This window comes from Lichenostomus cassidix, chromosome 2 (genome assembly GCF_008360975.1).
Source record: "Lichenostomus cassidix isolate B80296 chromosome 2, HeHo_3.0, whole genome shotgun sequence".
Classification (NCBI taxonomy): domain Eukaryota; kingdom Metazoa; phylum Chordata; class Aves; order Passeriformes; family Meliphagidae; genus Lichenostomus; species Lichenostomus cassidix.
The window spans coordinates 977,806-995,464 of NC_139482.1; the positions used below are offsets into that span (position 1 = coordinate 977,806).

At 51.7% G+C, this 17,659-nt stretch overlaps 3 protein-coding genes across 4 annotated transcripts in view; 2 read left to right on the forward strand and 1 right to left on the reverse strand.

Annotated features, from left to right (window-relative positions):
• The window catches only part of KIF9 (kinesin family member 9), a 34,593-nt gene extending 28,058 nt beyond the window's left edge, over nt 1-6,535 (forward strand). The window contains exons 21-25 of the mRNA XM_085053928.1: nt 2,060-2,268; nt 2,680-2,859; nt 4,524-4,639; nt 5,471-5,575; nt 6,332-6,535. Coding sequence (XP_084910054.1) covers nt 2,060-2,268; nt 2,680-2,859; nt 4,524-4,639; nt 5,471-5,575; nt 6,332-6,439 — 718 coding nt within the window. The 3' untranslated portion in view covers nt 6,440-6,535. The remainder of the gene's footprint in view (nt 1-2,059; nt 2,269-2,679; nt 2,860-4,523; nt 4,640-5,470; nt 5,576-6,331) is intronic.
• LOC146440674 (uncharacterized) lies at nt 6,224-8,805 on the reverse strand. Its single transcript, XM_085050063.1, has 2 exons — nt 7,615-8,805; nt 6,224-6,758 (listed from the first exon to the last, which is right to left on the reverse strand). Exon 1 carries the CDS (start codon nt 8,803-8,805, stop codon nt 7,651-7,653), a length of 1,155 nt encoding a protein of 384 aa, XP_084906189.1. The 3' UTR covers nt 6,224-6,758; nt 7,615-7,650.
• The window catches only part of SETD2 (SET domain containing 2, histone lysine methyltransferase), a 51,385-nt gene continuing 42,511 nt past the window's right edge, over nt 8,786-17,659 (forward strand). For both annotated transcript variants that reach the window (XR_014849636.1, XM_085050058.1), the window contains exon 1: nt 8,786-8,920. Coding sequence is in view for 1 of the 2 variants with exons in the window: in XM_085050058.1 (XP_084906184.1) it covers nt 8,883-8,920 (38 nt within the window). In the remaining variant the exon portion in view is untranslated. The remainder of the gene's footprint in view (nt 8,921-17,659) is intronic.

A 17,659-nucleotide genomic window follows, 5' to 3' on the forward strand; every position in this document is an offset into this window, starting at 1 on the left:
GATCATCCAGTGCCACCCCTGTCATGGGCAGGGACGCCTTACACTATCCCAGGCTGCTCCCAGCCCTGTTCAGCCTGGCCTTGGACACTTCCAGGGATCCAGGGGCAGCCACAGCTTCTCTGGGAATTCCATTAGAGTCCCTCAGCACCCTCCCAGCCAGGAATTCCTTCCAAATATCCCATCCATCCCTGCCCTCTGGCAGTGGGAAGCCATGCCCTGTGTCCTGTCCCTCCATCCCTTGTCCCCAGTCCCTCTGCAGCTCTCCTGGAGCCCCTTCAGGCCCTGGCAGGAGCTCTGAGCTCTCCCTGGATCCTTCCCTTCTCCAGGTGAACATTCCCAGCTCTCCCAGCCTGGCTCCAGCCCTGGAGCAGCTCTGGGCCTCCTCTGGACTCTCTGCAGCAGCTCCAGATCCTTGTGCTGTTGGCCCAGGGCTGGGGCTGCTCTGCAGGTGGGATCTCAGCTCAGAGAGGCAGAGGGGCAGAATTCCCTCATTCCCTGCTGCCCACACTGAGGATTAGCCCAGGATATTGTTTATGGATCCTGGCACTGCAGTGAAGCTGTTGCAGAATTCACTCCTGGAGCTCCTCACCACATTTCCATTCTCTCCATGCCCTCCACATGGGGTTTGTGTCCCTCTGACGTCCCCAAGGCTGGCAGAACAGGCTGCTGCAGCTGCAGCTGTAGGAGGAACATCCCAGAGCACTTCCAGCAGCTCGGAGCTGGAGCTGTGGCACTTTGCCCAGGGGCTGTTGTTTACAGCCCTGTGCCAGCAGTTTGGCACAGCAACAGCGTCACACAGTCCTGGAGGAGTGGGAAAATGCCCTTAAGAGGTCACTCAGGGAAGGCAGTAGGTGGAATTTGGCTTTGCCCAGGCTGGAGTGAGGAGTGTGGAGCCTTCTGGGTACCTGTGTTGGAATGAGATGAATTTTAAGGTCCCCTCCAACCCAAATCATTGCATGATTTTCTGTTTCTACCTCCTGCTCCCAAATCCATCCTGCTCTCCAGGAATATCAATAGCACAGAGCAGCATCTGTGGACTGTGACATTCTCCCTTTTTTTGGCTGGAGTGGTTCAGATTGGAATAACACCAGGTGTTCACAGGGGCACATTGGCATCCATTCCCATTGCACAGAAAAGTCAAGAATGACACGTGGCACTTGGAATTCAGACTTGGAAAACAGGCAGGGCTTGCAAGGCATGGCAGCAGCATTGTGGAACCCTCAGAGCTGTGGGGTTTGGTTGGCAGATCCGTGCTGGAAATCCACCATGGAAAGAGAAAAGGCATTTGTTTAACAATAGGGAGGAACAATATCCATTATTTTTGTGAAAATTCAACCCATGGAAAGCCTGCTTTCCAGGGAATACTCAATTCTGAGGCATCTCCTGAGGAATATGGTGTCAGTGTGAAGAACTTTGTTCTGGGAGTAGCCTGGGGGACAGTGGGTGTTGGATTGGCATGGGAACAGAGCCAGGGAGCAGTCAGGACAGAGAGATCCCAAAGGAACCCATTGAAATCCCATCAAACCTCAGCTGTGCCCATTCCCAAGGACTGGAAAGGCTACACCTCAAATCCTGTGCCCAGTTCTGGGCCCCTCAGGACAACAGAGACATTGAGGGGCTGGAGTGTGTCCAGGGAAGGGAATGGAGCTGGGAAGGGTCTGGAGCACCAGGAGAGGCTGAGGGAGCTGGGAAAGGAGCTCAGCCTGGAGAAAAGGAGCTTCAGGGGACCTTGTGGCTCTGCACAACTCCTGACAGGAGGGGACAGCCGGGGGTCAGGCTGTGCTCCAGGAAACAGGGACAGGAGCAGAGGAAACAGCCTCAGGCTGTGCATGGGGAGGTTTAGTCAGATATTGGGAAAATTCCTCCTGAAAAAGGTGGGCAGGCATTGGAAGGGGCAACCCAGGGCAGTGATGGAGTCCTGGAGGGATTTAAAAGCCATGTGGATGTGGCACTTGGGGACATGGGTCAGTGGTGGCCTTGGCAGTGCTGGGGGTTGGTTGGACTCCATGATCTTGGAGGGCTTTTCCACCCACAACAATTCCATGGTTCCACACTGCAGGGCTCCTCCATCCAAGCAAGAGGCATTTGAGCTGTTCAAGAAGGAGGCTGGAAGGGAGATCCACCGGATCTTCAGGGAGAACAAGAGCATCCTCCTCACCAGGAAGAAGAGAAGCAATACTGTGGCCCAGCAGATCAACCAGAACAAGCAGGAGATGGAGCAAATCAAGGAGGCTCTGGAGGCTCAGCAGCAGAAGAGGAGGCAGGAGGGTGAGGAGGCAGCATGGGACGGAGGGGTGGAGCTCTGGGCTTCAAGGGATTTGGGGTGGTCATAGATTCCAGGATAGTTTGGGATCTTAAGGATCATCCCACTCCATCCCTAGCTGGGCAGGGACACCTTCCACTGTTCCAGGCTGCTCCAAGCCCTGTCCAGCCTGGCCTTGGACACTTCCAGGGATCCAGGGGCAGCCACAGCTTCTCTGGGAATTCCATCCCAGCCCCTCCCCACCCTCCCAGCCAGGAATGCCTTCCCAATATCCCATCCAAACCATCCCAAGGATTTTTTTCCCTGGGACTGAGCCAAGTCAGACCCTCCATCAGGCTGTCACATCTGCAGAGCCCTGTCCCCTGTCCCTGCTCTCTGCCCTTACCAGAACCTTCCCCTCCTTTCCCCCCATCCAGGAGAATACACGGATGAGAAAGGCCAGGTGATCATCGATGAGAAGGAGCTTTCCCTCATCCTGAAGCTGAAGGAGCTGAAGGAGGAGCACAGGGCTGGCTTTGCCGAGCTGCAGGACCTGAAGGCAGAGATCCAATACTGCCAGCAGCTCGTGGATAAGTGCCGGAAAAGGCTCATCTCAGGTATGGAGCACCAGGGCTCAGCAGCCTCCAGGTTATCTGGGATAAACCCAGACTGGAGCCCTCACAAATATCATAGAATTCCTAAGTGGTTTGGGTTGGAAGGGATCTGAAAACCCATCCAGTTCCAATCTCCTGCCATAATCCCAGGCTGCTCCAAGCCCTGTCCAACCTGGCCTTGGACACTTCCAGGGATCCAGAGGTAGCCACAGCTTCTCTGGGCAACTGTGCCTCCCTCCTAGCCAGGAATTCCTTCCCAACATCCCATCTATCCCTGCCCTTGGCAGTGTGTAGCCATTCCCTGTGTCCTGTGTCGCTGTTGAGCAGCTAGCAGAGTAATGAATGCATCGGTTCTCAGTGGCAAGAAGGAATGACCTTTATTGTTTTGATTTCATCACATTTATAGAGTTCTCAAAAGTCACCCAGATTGGTCAGTCAGAAGCCTTCCCCCAGGCCTGATTGGCCAGGCCTGCACTGCCCAAGTTCTGGGACACTGTTCCAAAACATCCAAACTTTATCTTTATTTACAAAACACAAGAAAACCTCTCATGGGAAAAACTGTGCTAGCCACAGTCCTGTCCCTCCATCCCTTGTCAAAGTTACCATCCTCTGTTCTTTTTCCCATTGCATTCCAGACTAGATTTATCCACGATTAGGTGATTTTTTGGACCTGACCCTGAATTGCTGCAGATTCTCTCTCCCAGATAATGTCCCTCTACTCCTTGGTGACACCACTACATGGGAGAAAAAGCCTTCCACAAGGAATTTTCCAACATTGCTCCCACTGCTAACTCTGGATCTTATCCTTGATTTTATTCTGTAGAGGTGGTGGTTAAGGAATTGCCTGGGACAGGGCTTTGGCTCTGGATTTCCAAAATCTCCTCTGTCCCCCTGAGTTCCAGAGTTGCAGCCTTGGCAGGAAGCAGAGCTTGGTCCCAGCTCTGCCTGGGGAATCCCTGCAAATTCCTGGTGGGCTCCAGCTTGGAATCTGTGGATTCAAGCTACCCCTGCTGTATCCCTGGATTTGCATCTCTAATGGAAGCCAATTCATGCATGAATTCCAGAGTCCCAAACATTTGGGTGCTGCACACATGGCAACAGCTTGGATCCATCAGAGCATCCCACGCTGGAAGAAATGCATGGATCATTCCAGGGATAAACAAGGCCCAATCATAACTTTGCCACTGGTTTCTGTTAGATCTGGGTTTGGCATTTTTGGGTGTTCCAGATGTTTACTGTGTGTTCAAACATCCACATCAGGACTGGAGTGTCTGGGAAATGCCCAGGATTAATAAGAACATAATTCCCACCTGCTGAGTGTTCTCTCTGGCTATTATGGGATGGCAAGTGGCTGTGCTTGAGTGGGTGGATTGAAATCTGAGCCCCAGACGTGCTGCCCATTCCAAAGGGACCCCGGGGGCTGCAGGAGCAGTGCCTTCTTGTGGCCAGGGGACTGTCCCCAGGGCTGGCCACCACCTCCTGGCTACCTCAGCCCAGCCAACAGCCTCCTTCAATTAACTTTTCCAGCCATTTAAACTCAAACTCCTGGAGCTCTGAGCTCCTGTCTGAGGGTTTGAGAGCACTGAGATCCTGCCTGATCCATAGGGAGAACCAATCCATGATTGGTCATTAATTACAGCCATTAATTGCCCCTCTTTGCTTTGCAGAATTTCAGATCTGGTACAACGAATCCTTCCTCATCCCTGAACATGTGCAGGAAACTCTGAAGCCTGGTGGAAACATCAGACCTGGAATGATTCCCATAAACAGAGTCACATGCCTGGTGAGTTATCCTGGAGTTCTGCTGATTCTCCTCGGGAGCCACGTGTGGGGTGCTGAAGGAATGATGGAGCCTGTGGGAGGAGGAGGAGGAGAAGGAAAAGGAGGAAAGGGAGGAGAAGGATGATGAGGAGATGGTGCTCTGTGAGGCACAGAGGGAATATATGGAGCCACATCATGCTGTCACATTCCCTTCACTGTTTAGAAGCTAAATCAAGACAGTGACTGGGGCACCTGGGCATCTGTGGAATATCAGGAGTTGGGCAAAGTGCCTGGAGGTGCAGGGAGGGTTGGGAGCCTGATTCCCAGCCTGTGGGATCTGAGGTTTGCAGACAAACTCTTGTGGCAGTGGTTGGTGCCAGTCCTGTTGGTGGAACCACCACTGTGGGGGCTTAGGGTCTTTATTCATCCTGAAAAAGCACATCCCATTTCCCAGAATTCTTGTATTAAAAAAATGTGACCAGAAGGAAAGGGGGCAAATTCTGCCCCTCTGAGGTGAGACTCCACCTGCAGAGCTGCTCCAGCCCTGGGGCCAACAGCACAAGGACCTGGAGCTGCTGCAGAGAGTCCAGAGGAGGCCACAGAGCTGCTCCAGGGCTGGAGCCAGGCTGGGAGAGCTGGGAATGTTCATTTTTCTGTTGGGAAAGTCCCAACCCCTACAGATTTTTGCCCAAAGCCCTGCCCAAACCTGCTCATCCAAGGTGTGGAAAGGGGAACCTCTCACTTCCAGGACTTTTCCTGGCTGAATTGGTGTTTGGTGCAGCAAATGGGATTGTTATCCCAGGTCTCCAGGTGTGTGTTTTCACATGGAATGGTGAATGCTTTTCCCTGGCAGGATGAAGATGAGCAGGACAAGTTTGAGAGGATGCAGGAGACAAACCTGCCGGACTGCCCAGGCTCTGTGTCCTTCTACAGGGCCAGGATGAAGACAGACCAAAAGGTAACTCCAGCTGGGCCCAGGGAGAATCCCAGAATGGAATGGTTTGGGTTGGAAGGGACCTTAAGGATCATCCAGTGCCATGGGCAGGGATATCTTCCACTATCCCAGGGTGCTCCAAGCCCTGTCCAACCTGGGCTGGAGGTTGGGAATGTTAAACCTGGAGAAGAAAAGGCTCCAGGGAGACCTGAGATCCTGCCAGGGTGTGAAGGAGAAGGACTGGGGACAAGGGATGGAGGGACAGGACACAGGGAATGGCTTCCCACTGCCAGAGGGCAGGGATGGATGGGATATTGGGAAGGAATTCCTGGCTGGGAGGGTGGGGAGGGACTCGGATGGAATTCCCAGAAAAGCTGTGGCTGCCCCTGGATCTCTGGCAGTGTCCAAGGCCAGCAGCCTGGGATAGTGGGAGGTGTCCCTGCCATGGCAGGGGAGGGGAATGAGATCCCAGATTATCCTTAAGCTCCTTTCCAACTGAAACCATTCTGGGATTCCACAAAAACATCTCAAACCTACCTTTTCACTGCTCAGAAGGGGAATTTCCAAGGGTTTCTTGTCCCCTCCCTGGAGCCTGCTAGGATCTGCTACCAGCAGAGCAATGCTGGTGTGATGGGGCTTTTCCCAGCTTTTTCCAGCACCACTTGGAAGGGGTGGGAAGGTGATTGGTTTTATTTTTCAGGAAAAAAGCTTTTACAGGTGACATTTGTGCTCTGAGGGCTGAGCTGAGGTTAATGATCCCTTTGTGTTCCCTGTTCCCAGCACACCTTCAACAGGACCATGGCATCCCTCCGGAAAATGCGCCGGAAACCCGGCCTGGTCACATCTGGTGGGAAGAAGAAACCCCTGTCCTTCCTGCCCATCACTTAGCCTGGATCCCTTCCTTCTCCAAGGAATGCCACCTCAGAAGTGCCTCATGCTTGCGTCCACCATCGATTTAAAAAAATAAACAGCAGCAACAGTGAACATCCAACCTTTGGGCAGGCAGGGAGTTTTTGGGAATCGATCCTGCTGTTTGGACAGGACGTGAGCCAGGCAGGCCAAACAGCACCACTTGTTCTGCTGAGCCTCTGGAAAAGGCAGGGTCATGGCAGACAGGTTGTTGTGGACAACCCAGGCTGCTCCTGATTCCCTCTTTCCTGGTTGTTCCTGTTGGAGCAACAGCCATGGCTTGGCCTGTTGGATCTGCCTGGAGAAGGCAAAGGAACAAAGATTCATTTCTGGGTAATCATGGAATAGTTTTGGTTAGAAAAGCTCTCCAAGATCATGGAGTCCAACCATCCCCCAGCACTGCCAAAGTCACCACTGACCCATGTCCCCAAATGCCACATCCACACAGCTTTTAAATCCCTCTAGGGATGGGGACTCCACCCCTGCCCTGGGCAGCTGTGCCAGGGCTGGACAGCTCTTTCCAGAAGGAATTCTCCCAATATCCAACCTAAACCTCCTCTTGAGGCCATTTCCTCCCATCCTGTCACCTGGGAGCAGAGCCCAACCCCTCCTAGCTCCAACCTTTTTCCAGGGAATTGCAGAGAGCCAGAAGGTCCCCCTGAGCCTCCTTTTCTCCAGGATGAGCCCCACCCCAGCTCCCTTAAAATTATTTGGGAAGCTGGAAGAAGAATGCTGAAAGCCCCAAAGTCAACACCCCACAGCCATCAGGAACATCTCACTGCCAAAACCAGCACCAGCCATGGTGGGAACAACCCTAATTCAAGCATCCCAGATTTTCCACATGCCACCCCCATTTACATTGAAAACTGGGAAAATTAATTAGTCCACAATGTTCAGTTTGCTTTAATTTGCTGGAGCTTCCTTCTGTCCCCAAAACAGCACCTGCCCCCTGGAAGGGCATTGGAGAACATCCCAGAAATCACCTTTTCCTTGTAATGACCCATTTCCAGAGGCTCATAAAGCTGCTGGAAATTCAAGCCAGGATTTCCCACCAAAATGCTTCCACACAACTGGAACTAAACCTTCCTTTGTCCTTCCCTCCATCCACCCCTCCTCTGCTTTCCACCCCATCCCTGTGGGCTCCTCCTGCTCACACCATGCTCCCACATCTGGGAAAATCCCAAGAAATCTCAATATTGGAAGCTGTAAATGTGGTTTGGAGGGTTCCATGTGAGTGGGAAGGTCCTACTGCAGCATCCCCAAAGCAGCTGGGTCTCCTGAAGTACTCTGCACCACTCCATGGAGGAGTTCTTCCAGGATTTGGGAAGCTGGGAAATGACCTGTGGAAGGAAAAGAGGGGTTTTAGTGATTTTTAGGGCAAATGGGGCCTGGAGCAGCCTCAGGGATCTGGTGCCAAGGGGTGCTGGTGTTCGAGCCCTGATCCCAGGGGTGATCCCATGGGTGCTGCTGATCCCAAAGGTGTTGATGATCCCGGGATGCTGGTGCTCCAGGGTATGGGAGACACCAGGGAAGCAGCTCATCCCGGACTCCTGAGGTGCTGGTGTGCCATGGGTGATCCAGAGGTGCTGGTGATCCCTCGGTTGATCCTGGTGATGCAGAGACACCAAGGGATCCTGGTGTGCTCCTGGAGAGATCCCAGTGATCCTGGGGGTGATCCCAGTAAGGCCCTGGTGATCCCAAGGGTGATCCTGCTGTGGTCCTGGTGATGCTGAGGAGATTTTGGTGATCCTGAGAGTGCCCCAGGCGTGATGCTGAGGAGATTTTGGTGATGCCGGGAGTGCCCCAGGCGTGATGCTGAGGAGATTTTGGTGATCCCGGGAGTGCCCCAGTGATGCCGAGCAGATCCTGCGGTGCAGTGGTGACCTGGAGGAGATCCCGCAGTGCCGCGGCTGATCCCACTGAGCCCCGCTGACCCTTCCTGGATCCCGTGGGATCCCAGTGACACCCAGGCTGATCCTGGCGTGTTCCCGGTGATCCCTGGAACGATCCCAATCTGCTCCCGAGAAAATCCCGGCGGTGCTGCCCTGATCCCGGGGGAATCCCGCTGGCACCGCGGCCGATCCTGGCGCGCTCCCGGTGCCCGCCGCGGCCTCGGCCATCCCGGCGGTGATCCCGCTATGTGCCCAGGAAAACCGCGGCGGGGCGGCGGCTAATCGCGGCGGCATGCCGGGCCCGCTGCCGGCCGGTCCCGGGGCTCGGCGGCCGCTCCCGGAGGGCTGCCGGCGCTGCGCGGTGCCGCGGGAGGAGGAGCCGGCGGCCGGGGCGGATCGCGGCGGGGCCGGGCCGGGCTGGGCGCGGGTGGCGGGGGGGCCCCGCCGGACCATGTGAGGAGCCCCGACGGGGCGAGCGGGGCCTCCCCGGCCAGGGGGCACTTGCGGAGCCCCGCGCCCGCCCTCCCACCATGGGGGATTTCTACGACCCGGAGCACCCCACGCCGGAGTAAGCGCGGCCCTCCGCGGCCTCGGGCCCGCCGGCACCGCGCGGCCGCCGGCAGCCGGGCCGCCGCCCCTTCCCCTCGCCGATCCCCTTCCCTTCCCCGTTCCTTTGCCCCTTCCCTTTCCCCGTCCCGCCGCCCTTCCCTTTCCCTCCGTTCTCCCGCCGGCCCGGGGTAGGCCGCGCATCCCCGGCCTTGCGTGATGGCCGCGGCCGGGGCGGGCGCGGGGAGGGCGGGCAGGGAGCGCGGGCAGGGCGGAGAGCGGGCGGCGGGAGCGGCCGCGCCGGGGGTGGCGGGTCGGTTCGGGGGCTGTGTCCCCCCTGTCCCTGCAGTGTCCCCTTCCCTGTCCCTGTCCCGTCCCTGCCCGGGGGTGCACGGGGGGAGCCGGGCGGAGCGTGCGGACGTGTCCCGGCCTCCCCGCGGGGCCATTTTTCAGTACCTTCTTTATTATTATTATTATTAACGCTGTTTTTCCTAGTTACCGAGCCCCGTCTTGCTTTTACCCGTGGAATTCTCTCCCCCCGGGCGGCCCCTGCCCTGACCCCATTTTCTGCCAGGAGGAAGGAGCCAGGGAAGGGGGAGCAGCCTAATGGCCGGGAACTCTGCTTCTCCTCTGGATGGGGAATTTCAGCAACCCACCCCCCTCATCCCGCCACGGCCTCCGGCTTTATCGCCTCTCCTGAGAAGTCACTCCGTCCCTGCTGGGTTTCTCCCCCCCACCCCTTTCCTGCTGGTTCTCAACGCTATTTTTACATTTTTAGACTTGGCGAAGGATTCAGGGGCTCCATAAACTTTGCCGGCTCTGGGGTGGAAGGAGCAGACACCTGGCATGGAGCACTCCCCGAGCGATGGCCGGATTGGAGGCAAAGCTAAACATGGTGGTTTTCTTTGAGCAGGGACAACAGAGCAAACCTTTTTTGAGGGAGTTTTGCCCGTGCCCACCTGCAGCAGCTGAGGAACAGCTTTCCCTTGTTCCAGCTGAAACGGTGCCGGTGGCTGAGCCTTCTAAAATTAGTGAGGAACGGAGGATTTCATTCGGAATCCAGGTTGTGTTTTGCCAGACGTGGCTCCCGGGACTGGAGAGCCTGGAGTCAATCCTGGTTTACTTCAGCTTAACCCTGTTGTCCCGTCCTGAGAGACCCTCTGGGTCCAAACGACTCTCCTGTTCATCCCACAGCTTTTAGGCTAATTTAGGTGTTTTACCTTTGTAGTTTGGAGTGTGTGGAGGGATCCTGGTGCCGGGGGTTGGGCTGGCACGTGGGATTTGGTGTCCAAAGGCAGCTGGGTTGTCCCACACTGCCGTTTGTTGTCTAAAAATGTCCAGTGGTGCCAACCTGGGCTGTTGAAAGCAGCTGGAGCGGATTCTGTAACGACTTTCTAATGGACTTATGGATTAATTAGCCTGATTTTGAGGTTTCCATGGGGCTCGTGTTCCGTGTTTGGACTCAGAAAGTTTTCAGGAGGTGTCCTGGTGTTTTTAGGGGTGCTGTTCCCTCATCCCCACCTCAAATCCTAGCATTTCCTACGCGTCCCAGTCACGTTCATTAACGACGTGCTTTAATTTGGATGTGCTTTTCCCAGCACGGAACTTCCACCTGGAGAAAAGGATTGTTTGGGATAATTTGCTGTAGGTTGGTAGAAATGTCTGAGGATCTGTTGGCTGTTTGGGAGGAGTGGAATCCAAACCAAACCGCGGTGGCTGTGGGATGGTTGTGGCTTCCCCCATTCCGTACCCGCCGTGGGGTGGGATTGGGAGGGATGTGCAGGGTTCATTTTTGGGATGAGCTGCTTTTGTAGCTCAGAGCGTTGGGATTGTGCTGCTTGGAGAGTGTTGGTCAGAGCAGAGTCTGGTGAATCGTCAGGCTCAGCCTTGCTTTTCCTGGGAATTTCTCACTGGATGGTTTGGGTGGGAAGGGACATTAAGGATCATCTCATTTCACCCCTGCCGTGGGCAGGGACACCTTCCACTATCCCAGGTTGCTCCAAGCCCACTCCAGCCTGGCCTTGGACACTTGCAGGGATGCTGCTGAGCTGGAGCTCCTCACTGGCCGGAGAATGTGGATGCCGAGCTGGGAGCTGAACGATGTCTCATCTGTGCTGGTGGCTTTTACTGGAATTTTACTTTTTCCTGTGGGAAAGAAACACTGGCTCACTTTTTCCTCGTTGGTCGCTCTCCGTCAACCAGAACTCGGATTCCTGGGAACCTCAGTGTCCAGCAGAACCAGGTCCCCTGGACTCTTTGGGTGCTCAAATTTGGGCCAGCCTGATTCCCTGAGCTCGGAGCCACCACCACATTCCACATGGAGCATCTCCATGGAGCTGCTGATGCTGGCCTGGACCTGTTTAGAATCCCAGACTGGTTTGGGTTGGAAGGGACCTCAAAGCTCATCCTGTTTCCCCTGCCATGGCAGGGACACCTTTCACTGTCCCAGGGTGCTCCAAGTCCATCCAACCTGGCCTTGAACTTTTTCAGGGATGGGGCAACCAGTGCTTCTCTGGACAAGCTGTTCCTGGTGGATATGGATGGATGTTTGTGTTCTGCTGCGAGCAGGAGCCACTTCATCTCTTGGTGCTGTTGCTTCCTTGAAGATTCCAAGATCATCCCCATCCACTGCATCCTGAGGGTGGAGGAACCTCTTGGACCAGTGACACCTCCATGATGGGACAGAGTCGAGAGCTCCAAGGATTTATTTCCTTCATGTCCTTCTGTTGACATGGAAACTACATTTATCCATCTCCTCCTGGAGATCTCCCCAAGGGGAATTCAGCTCTGTTTTTTGGGAAGATGCTTTTCCAGCCATCCTGGTGACACTGGTGGGGCTTGGTGTGTCTGTTGGTGGTTTGGATGGGGTTGGGATTTAGGATCAGAGTATGGAACATTCCTTTGATTTTGTTAACATGACTTGATGTGGATTCATACAGTCTGGAGCTCCAGGTTTTGGCTCTGGCTGTTACCAAGGATTTTTTTTTTTGATGTTCATTGGAGCTGTAGAGTCTCCTGGGCTGTTGCCTGTTGGTGTCACTTTGGGACTTGAGGGTTTTTTATGGGAATCTGGATTCTATTTTCTGCCTTTCCCTAAGGAAAACCATCCATAAGGTTGGTTCCCTCGGCACAAATTCCTGGCAAATGTGCTGTGGTTAAAGACCCAAATTTAGATCTTGCAGCCTGTTCCAATCCACCTGGGAGATGCTGGATTTTCCACCTGCATTTCCCTTGGAATGCTCCTCCCCTTTATTAAGGAGATTAATGATGTTCCCATGGGCTGTGGAGTGGAGAGAGGAAAGGGAGAAATTTGGCTCTCATTTCCTGAGAGCATCCATGGGTTTTCCAGCTCTGTGTTTCAGCTTTAATGTGTCTGAAAAGCTGGATTATTTAAGGAAAATTCTCTTAATGTGTTTGGCTTTGGGAGCCTGAATGGGGAATTTGGGAACTTGACCTGGGACTTTTCCAGGGATGGGGCAGCTGGAGCTTCTTGGGGCTGCCTGTGCCCAGATCTGCTGATCTGCTGATGGAATTTGAAATCCAATTTGTTGGCATATTTAGAAGGGAGGAGAGGATTTATAAACACATATTTTTGACAGGCATTTTTCCTTCCTGAACTTAAGGACTCCTTGAGGAAGTCCGAATGGGACTCTGGCTGTTGGAGTGTTGGTAGAGCAGCTTATTTTCTTTTTCCTTGATTTTTTTCCCCCTGACTTTTCCTGACTATTTTTTGGGGGATAAACTTCCCTAAAAATGCTCCATCCCTAGAGCACCTCTGCTGTGAGCTTCACCTTTTTGGGATCCATCCCAGCGGCTGCAATCCCTGGGGATGATGTGGAGCAGGACCTAAATTTCAGGAGAATACGAGTCAAAATTGGATCCCAACTCTTGATGTGAGGAGGAGGCATCAGGCTGGATCAGGAAGAGCTGGATCCTGAGCAATGATCCATGTGGAGCTCCATTCCCAGTGGATTCCCTCTGTATTGCTCCAAGATTTTACAGCTTCCCCAGCATCTTTGTAATTCAGTTATTTCCTTCCTGTCTGAAATGCACCTGCGGAAGTTTTCCAGCTGGAAATCCAAAGTGTGTCATTCCCAGGTAGCAGGAAATAGTTACAATTCCCAGCTTTTTGCAGCGTGGAAATCCAGCAGGAAAACCTCCACAGCCTGGTGCTTGGTGTTTGCCTGCACAGCCCATTCCCAGTTGGGAATTTTATGGCAAATTTCTGATGGAAAGGAGCATGAAAGGGGTTTATTTTCTTCTGTGGAATTGAGAGCAATTCCCAAGGTGTCCCTGCTCCTGCTGGCCAAAATCCCAGGATACTAAACTTCATCTATAATTAGCTTAGAAAGAAATACTTGGAGGATTCATATTTATTTCTATTTATTTCTATTTATTTATTTATATCAAAGGAGTGGCTTTGAGCTTGGCCAGGGCCTGGCAGCATTTTATTTTATATTTTTTGGGATGCAGGTTGCAGCTTCTACCCTTTGGAAATTGATTTTAGGGTCACCTCATGATTGGAAAGTGCTTTCATGTTAAATTTGGGATGAGTTTGGACTAAGAATGGGATATTTTGGGATTTGGTGTGGTGAGTGTTGGGAATATTTGGTGTCACACGTGTGTGAATTAGGAGGTGGTGACACTACAATTCCATGGTTTTGCCTCAGTGTGAATGTTGGGATTGGGGGGATGACAGGATTTCTCCTTTTTTTGGGAATGTTGGGAATGGCTGCCACCCATCCAGCTGTGCCCCAGCAGGACAGAGCCCTGAAACAGAGAGAATTCCTTGTTTTCCAGGCATTTTGGGAGACAAAGGTGCCGTGCAGTGCCTGGGGGGTGATGTCATTCAGGCTCCATAAGCTCCAGGCTGGAATTTGCCGCCCCATTCAAGGAAAATCCCTCAGGATGGGAGATACCTGATAGGTCAGGGAGGTGATGGAGGGCTGGAAATCCCTGGTTTTACCAGAAGTGTGGATCCTGGGGGCCATTCCCAAATCCTCCCCCTCTGAGGGAGGGGCGTTGCTTTGCTGCTCCAAGGAGTTTTTTCTCTGATTTTTAGCACAAATCCCAAATTCTTCGCTCAGCTCAGGTGGAGCCTCAGCAGCTCTGCGTGTCCAGGTGCTGGGAATGAATTCCTGTCCCTGGGAATGAATCCTTGTCCCTGGTAGCAACAATTGTAAGTAAACTGTGATTTTTATTACTATTTAAAATTATTATTTTAATTCTTTCAAAATTCCTTAAGTTTTCAGGTTCCAGGACTTCCTCCTGAAATCCTTTTCCTGCTCAAACCTATTTCACTTAAATTGAGGAATTTACAAAGAGCAACTTTAAAAAAGCAGTTTAAACAGAGGAACTTTCTCTGGGCACAGATAATTTTGGGATTTGAGCAAAATGATAAAAATGGTTTGGTTTTTTTTTCCTACTGTTCCCACTAATTCCTACATTTTCAGTCCTGGAAGTGGCTTTGTGCTGGTAGGGAAGTGTTTTGGTGGTGGGACTGAGCCTGAGCTTTAAGCCTGGCCTAATCTTGGCTTTAGGTTTTAATTCAAATTAGAATTTTTTTAAAAAGGAGGGGGGAAATCAGGAGTGAAATGATGCTCTTGACTGCTCTGATCCCAGGAATGCCCCAGACTTGTGTATAAAGTTTCCATGGAATTTTGGATTTCATGTGGATTTGGGTTTTTCTTGTACAGCTAGGTTTTAATGTGGATTTGGGGGTTCTTGGTGCAATTCCTGCCTGTCTATCCCTCCTGTGGAATCCCATGGGGAGAGATCCGTGGCAAACCTGCATTTGTGTTTAGATCCATCCTCATCCTTCCCTCTGCATCCTGGATGGACTCAGGGCTGTGCCTGGATTTCAGGATTTAAATGCATCAAGGTGCAAAAATGCAGTCCAAATTCCCTTTTTCCTGTGAGACTTTTCCTTGGGTGGCTCTTTGTGCCCGAGGGTGGCAAAGGAGGGATGTGGGGCAGGGATTACCTGGGAGATGATCCCATTGCCATGTGATTTATGGGAAGATGCTGACTCTGGAAGCTGCTGCTGGAATCTCCTTCCCTGCTCCCAGAGGAGGAGGAGGAGGGGGAAGTTTTCCAAGAGCCATGCTTTGAATTCCAGTGTGGATTTGTGCCTTTATTTTGGGTCCCATCTCACTTCCACCCCATCGTCATCCTCACCCTTCCATCCTCATCCTCTCCCTCCCTGAGGCAGGTGAATCCCTCTCCTGGCTTCCATGGGAGAAGCTTTGCTTTCCCTGATTCCTGTCTTGATTTCAAATGGAATTGCTTCCTTAGATGTGCCCTGGCCCTGAGCAGAAAGGGAAAAAAGCAGGATTTAGGGGGGATTTGGGAATTCTCAGGCAGTTGGGGAAAGGAGCAGAGAAAACTGGATATTTTCTTAACTGGATCTTTTTCCTGGAGCACACATTCTCTAAAATGCTGGAATTGCAACACATAAATTATGGAATAATTAATAAATGAAGTCACTCAGCTCCTCCTCAGTTCTATAAATGAGAGGATAAATCCCTACTCTCAATGTATTCAACTCCTTCTTTCCCTGGAATGTGCAATCCTCCCTGTTCTTTCCTATTCCAGCATGGTAGAAATGGTGTCACTTCCCTTGCTCCAAACTTCCAGCTCCAAAACCTCAGTGGAAATGTTGTGTAAACCAGGAAATGGGGATTTTGGGAAGCAGGAGAGCTGGATTTGGGAATGTGCTGCAGGCACAGCTACCTTGACCTCATTTTCCAGAGAGCTCCGCTTGGATTCCAGCTTCTGGTTAAATAAGATTTTTTCTAGGGATTTTCCTTCCTCCAGAGAGTGCTTTTGCCTTCCCTCTCTCCATGTTTTTTTTTGGGAAAGAGCAGAATTGCCTGTCACCTTCCCAGCTTTTTTCCTGGTTGTCCATTATCCATTTGCAGTGCAGTGTTTTTGGGAGCAGGGACACATTGGGGTAATAAAAGCCCAATGCTCTGCACAAAAGGCTCCCCAGCAATTCCTCCCAATATTCCATTAATATTGCATTAATCACAGGGACAGCTGCACTTTTGTCCTTGTTTTTTATCCCACATTAGGGATTCATAAACAGAGGAGCAGTGGCACTTCAGGCCTGGGATTGTTCCAGCAAATCCTTCAGTTTGGAGGATGGAAATTGAGGGGAAATTCAGGATAGATATGTGGAAGGAATTCCTGGCTGTGGGGGGGTGAGGCCCTGGTGCAGTTTTCCCAGAGAAGCTGTGGCTGCTCCTGGATCCCTGGAAGTGTCCAAGGCCAGGCTGGACAGGCTTTGGAGCAGCCTGGGATAGTGGAAGTGCTCCTGGCAGGGGTGGAATGGGATGGGATTTAAGGTCCTTTCCAACCCAGATCATTCTGGGATTCTATGAATGAGAGCAGCAGAGAGGGAATTTCCTCCCCAGCATCCAGGGATTTGCACCCCCAGCCCCAGAAGCCCATGGATACAGCTCTCCATCAGCATCCAGACAATGGTAAAACCTGCTGGATAATTCCTTTTTGCCTTCAGGATCCTCTTAGAATTCCAGATTTCCACCTGAGGTGTTGATTCAGTTTGTTGCCTTCCTGCTTCCTCAACCCCTGATGATCCATGGAACTCCAGCTGCATCCAGGATATTTTTGGCTAACCCAGCCTAAACAAAACAGGTTAAATCCCAATTTCCTGAGGTGGAAGTTGGCATTTGGTTCCCTTTCTTCAGGCAGCAAGGTGGCTTTCAGATGGATCCCTGTGAATTCCTGAGCTGAATTCCTGCTGGGAATGAGCCTTTTCAGCTCCCAGAGCCCCTAGGCTGCTGATATTTAGATAAGAAAAGCTCCAGGCTTCCAGATTTTCCTCTTTTGAGGGGAAAAAATAAAAAAAACCAACCCAGGATTTAGGGGAAATAAGGCTCCTAAAGTTTTGTCTTTTAGACTTTAGATGCCTGAGGACACTTTTTGGGCTCCTTTTGCATAAGGAAAACTGGGATAAAATTCCAATTATTGTGTGGGTTGCACTTAAAAAAGAGAAAAATCTCCTTCAGCTCAAGCTGTTGAAGCACCAAGAAATGCTAGAGCTGCTGAACTTGGGAATTAAAATACAATTTTATTTTTTAATCAATGTTCCTGTGACAAAATTGGGATGTTTCCATGAGGAGAGGAGCTGATAGATTTTAAATACAAAGAATTTTGGTCAAAATATGGCTCCATATAAGGAATTTTGGTGGAACTGTGGCCCCATATAAAGAATTTTGGTAGAAATGTGGGTCCATATTAAAAAATTTGATAGAAATGTGGCCCCATGTGAAGAATTTTTATATAATATGGTTCGGTAGCCTTAAAAAAGCTTTTCCTGGATTTTAATTGGTGTCTAATTTTTAATTTTTTAGAAAATTAACACATCAAGCTGCTGGAAATGGATCAAAGGTGGTGAAGTTTCCTGGTGGTGGAGTTAGTTTTGGTTATTTTGTTGATTTTGTGGGTTTTTTTAGGTTATTTTTAAAATTTATTCACCACTTCTCAGGGTGTTCAGCTCTGTTTTGAGCCTTATTTTGGATTTTACCAACCTTTTTCTCCTGACTTTCCCAGAAAAGAGCCACAAAGTGCGGGAATTCCATGTTAATTTTCATCCCAGTTTTGTTTTAGGTGCCTGCAGGGAGCAAGGTGGAGCTGAGGGAATTCCTCCAAACCTGTGGAGCTGGAAAAGTGCTGGAAAACCCCTGGGTTATGTGTTGGGATGGATCCTGGGCTTGGAACAGGAGGATTTTACGTAACT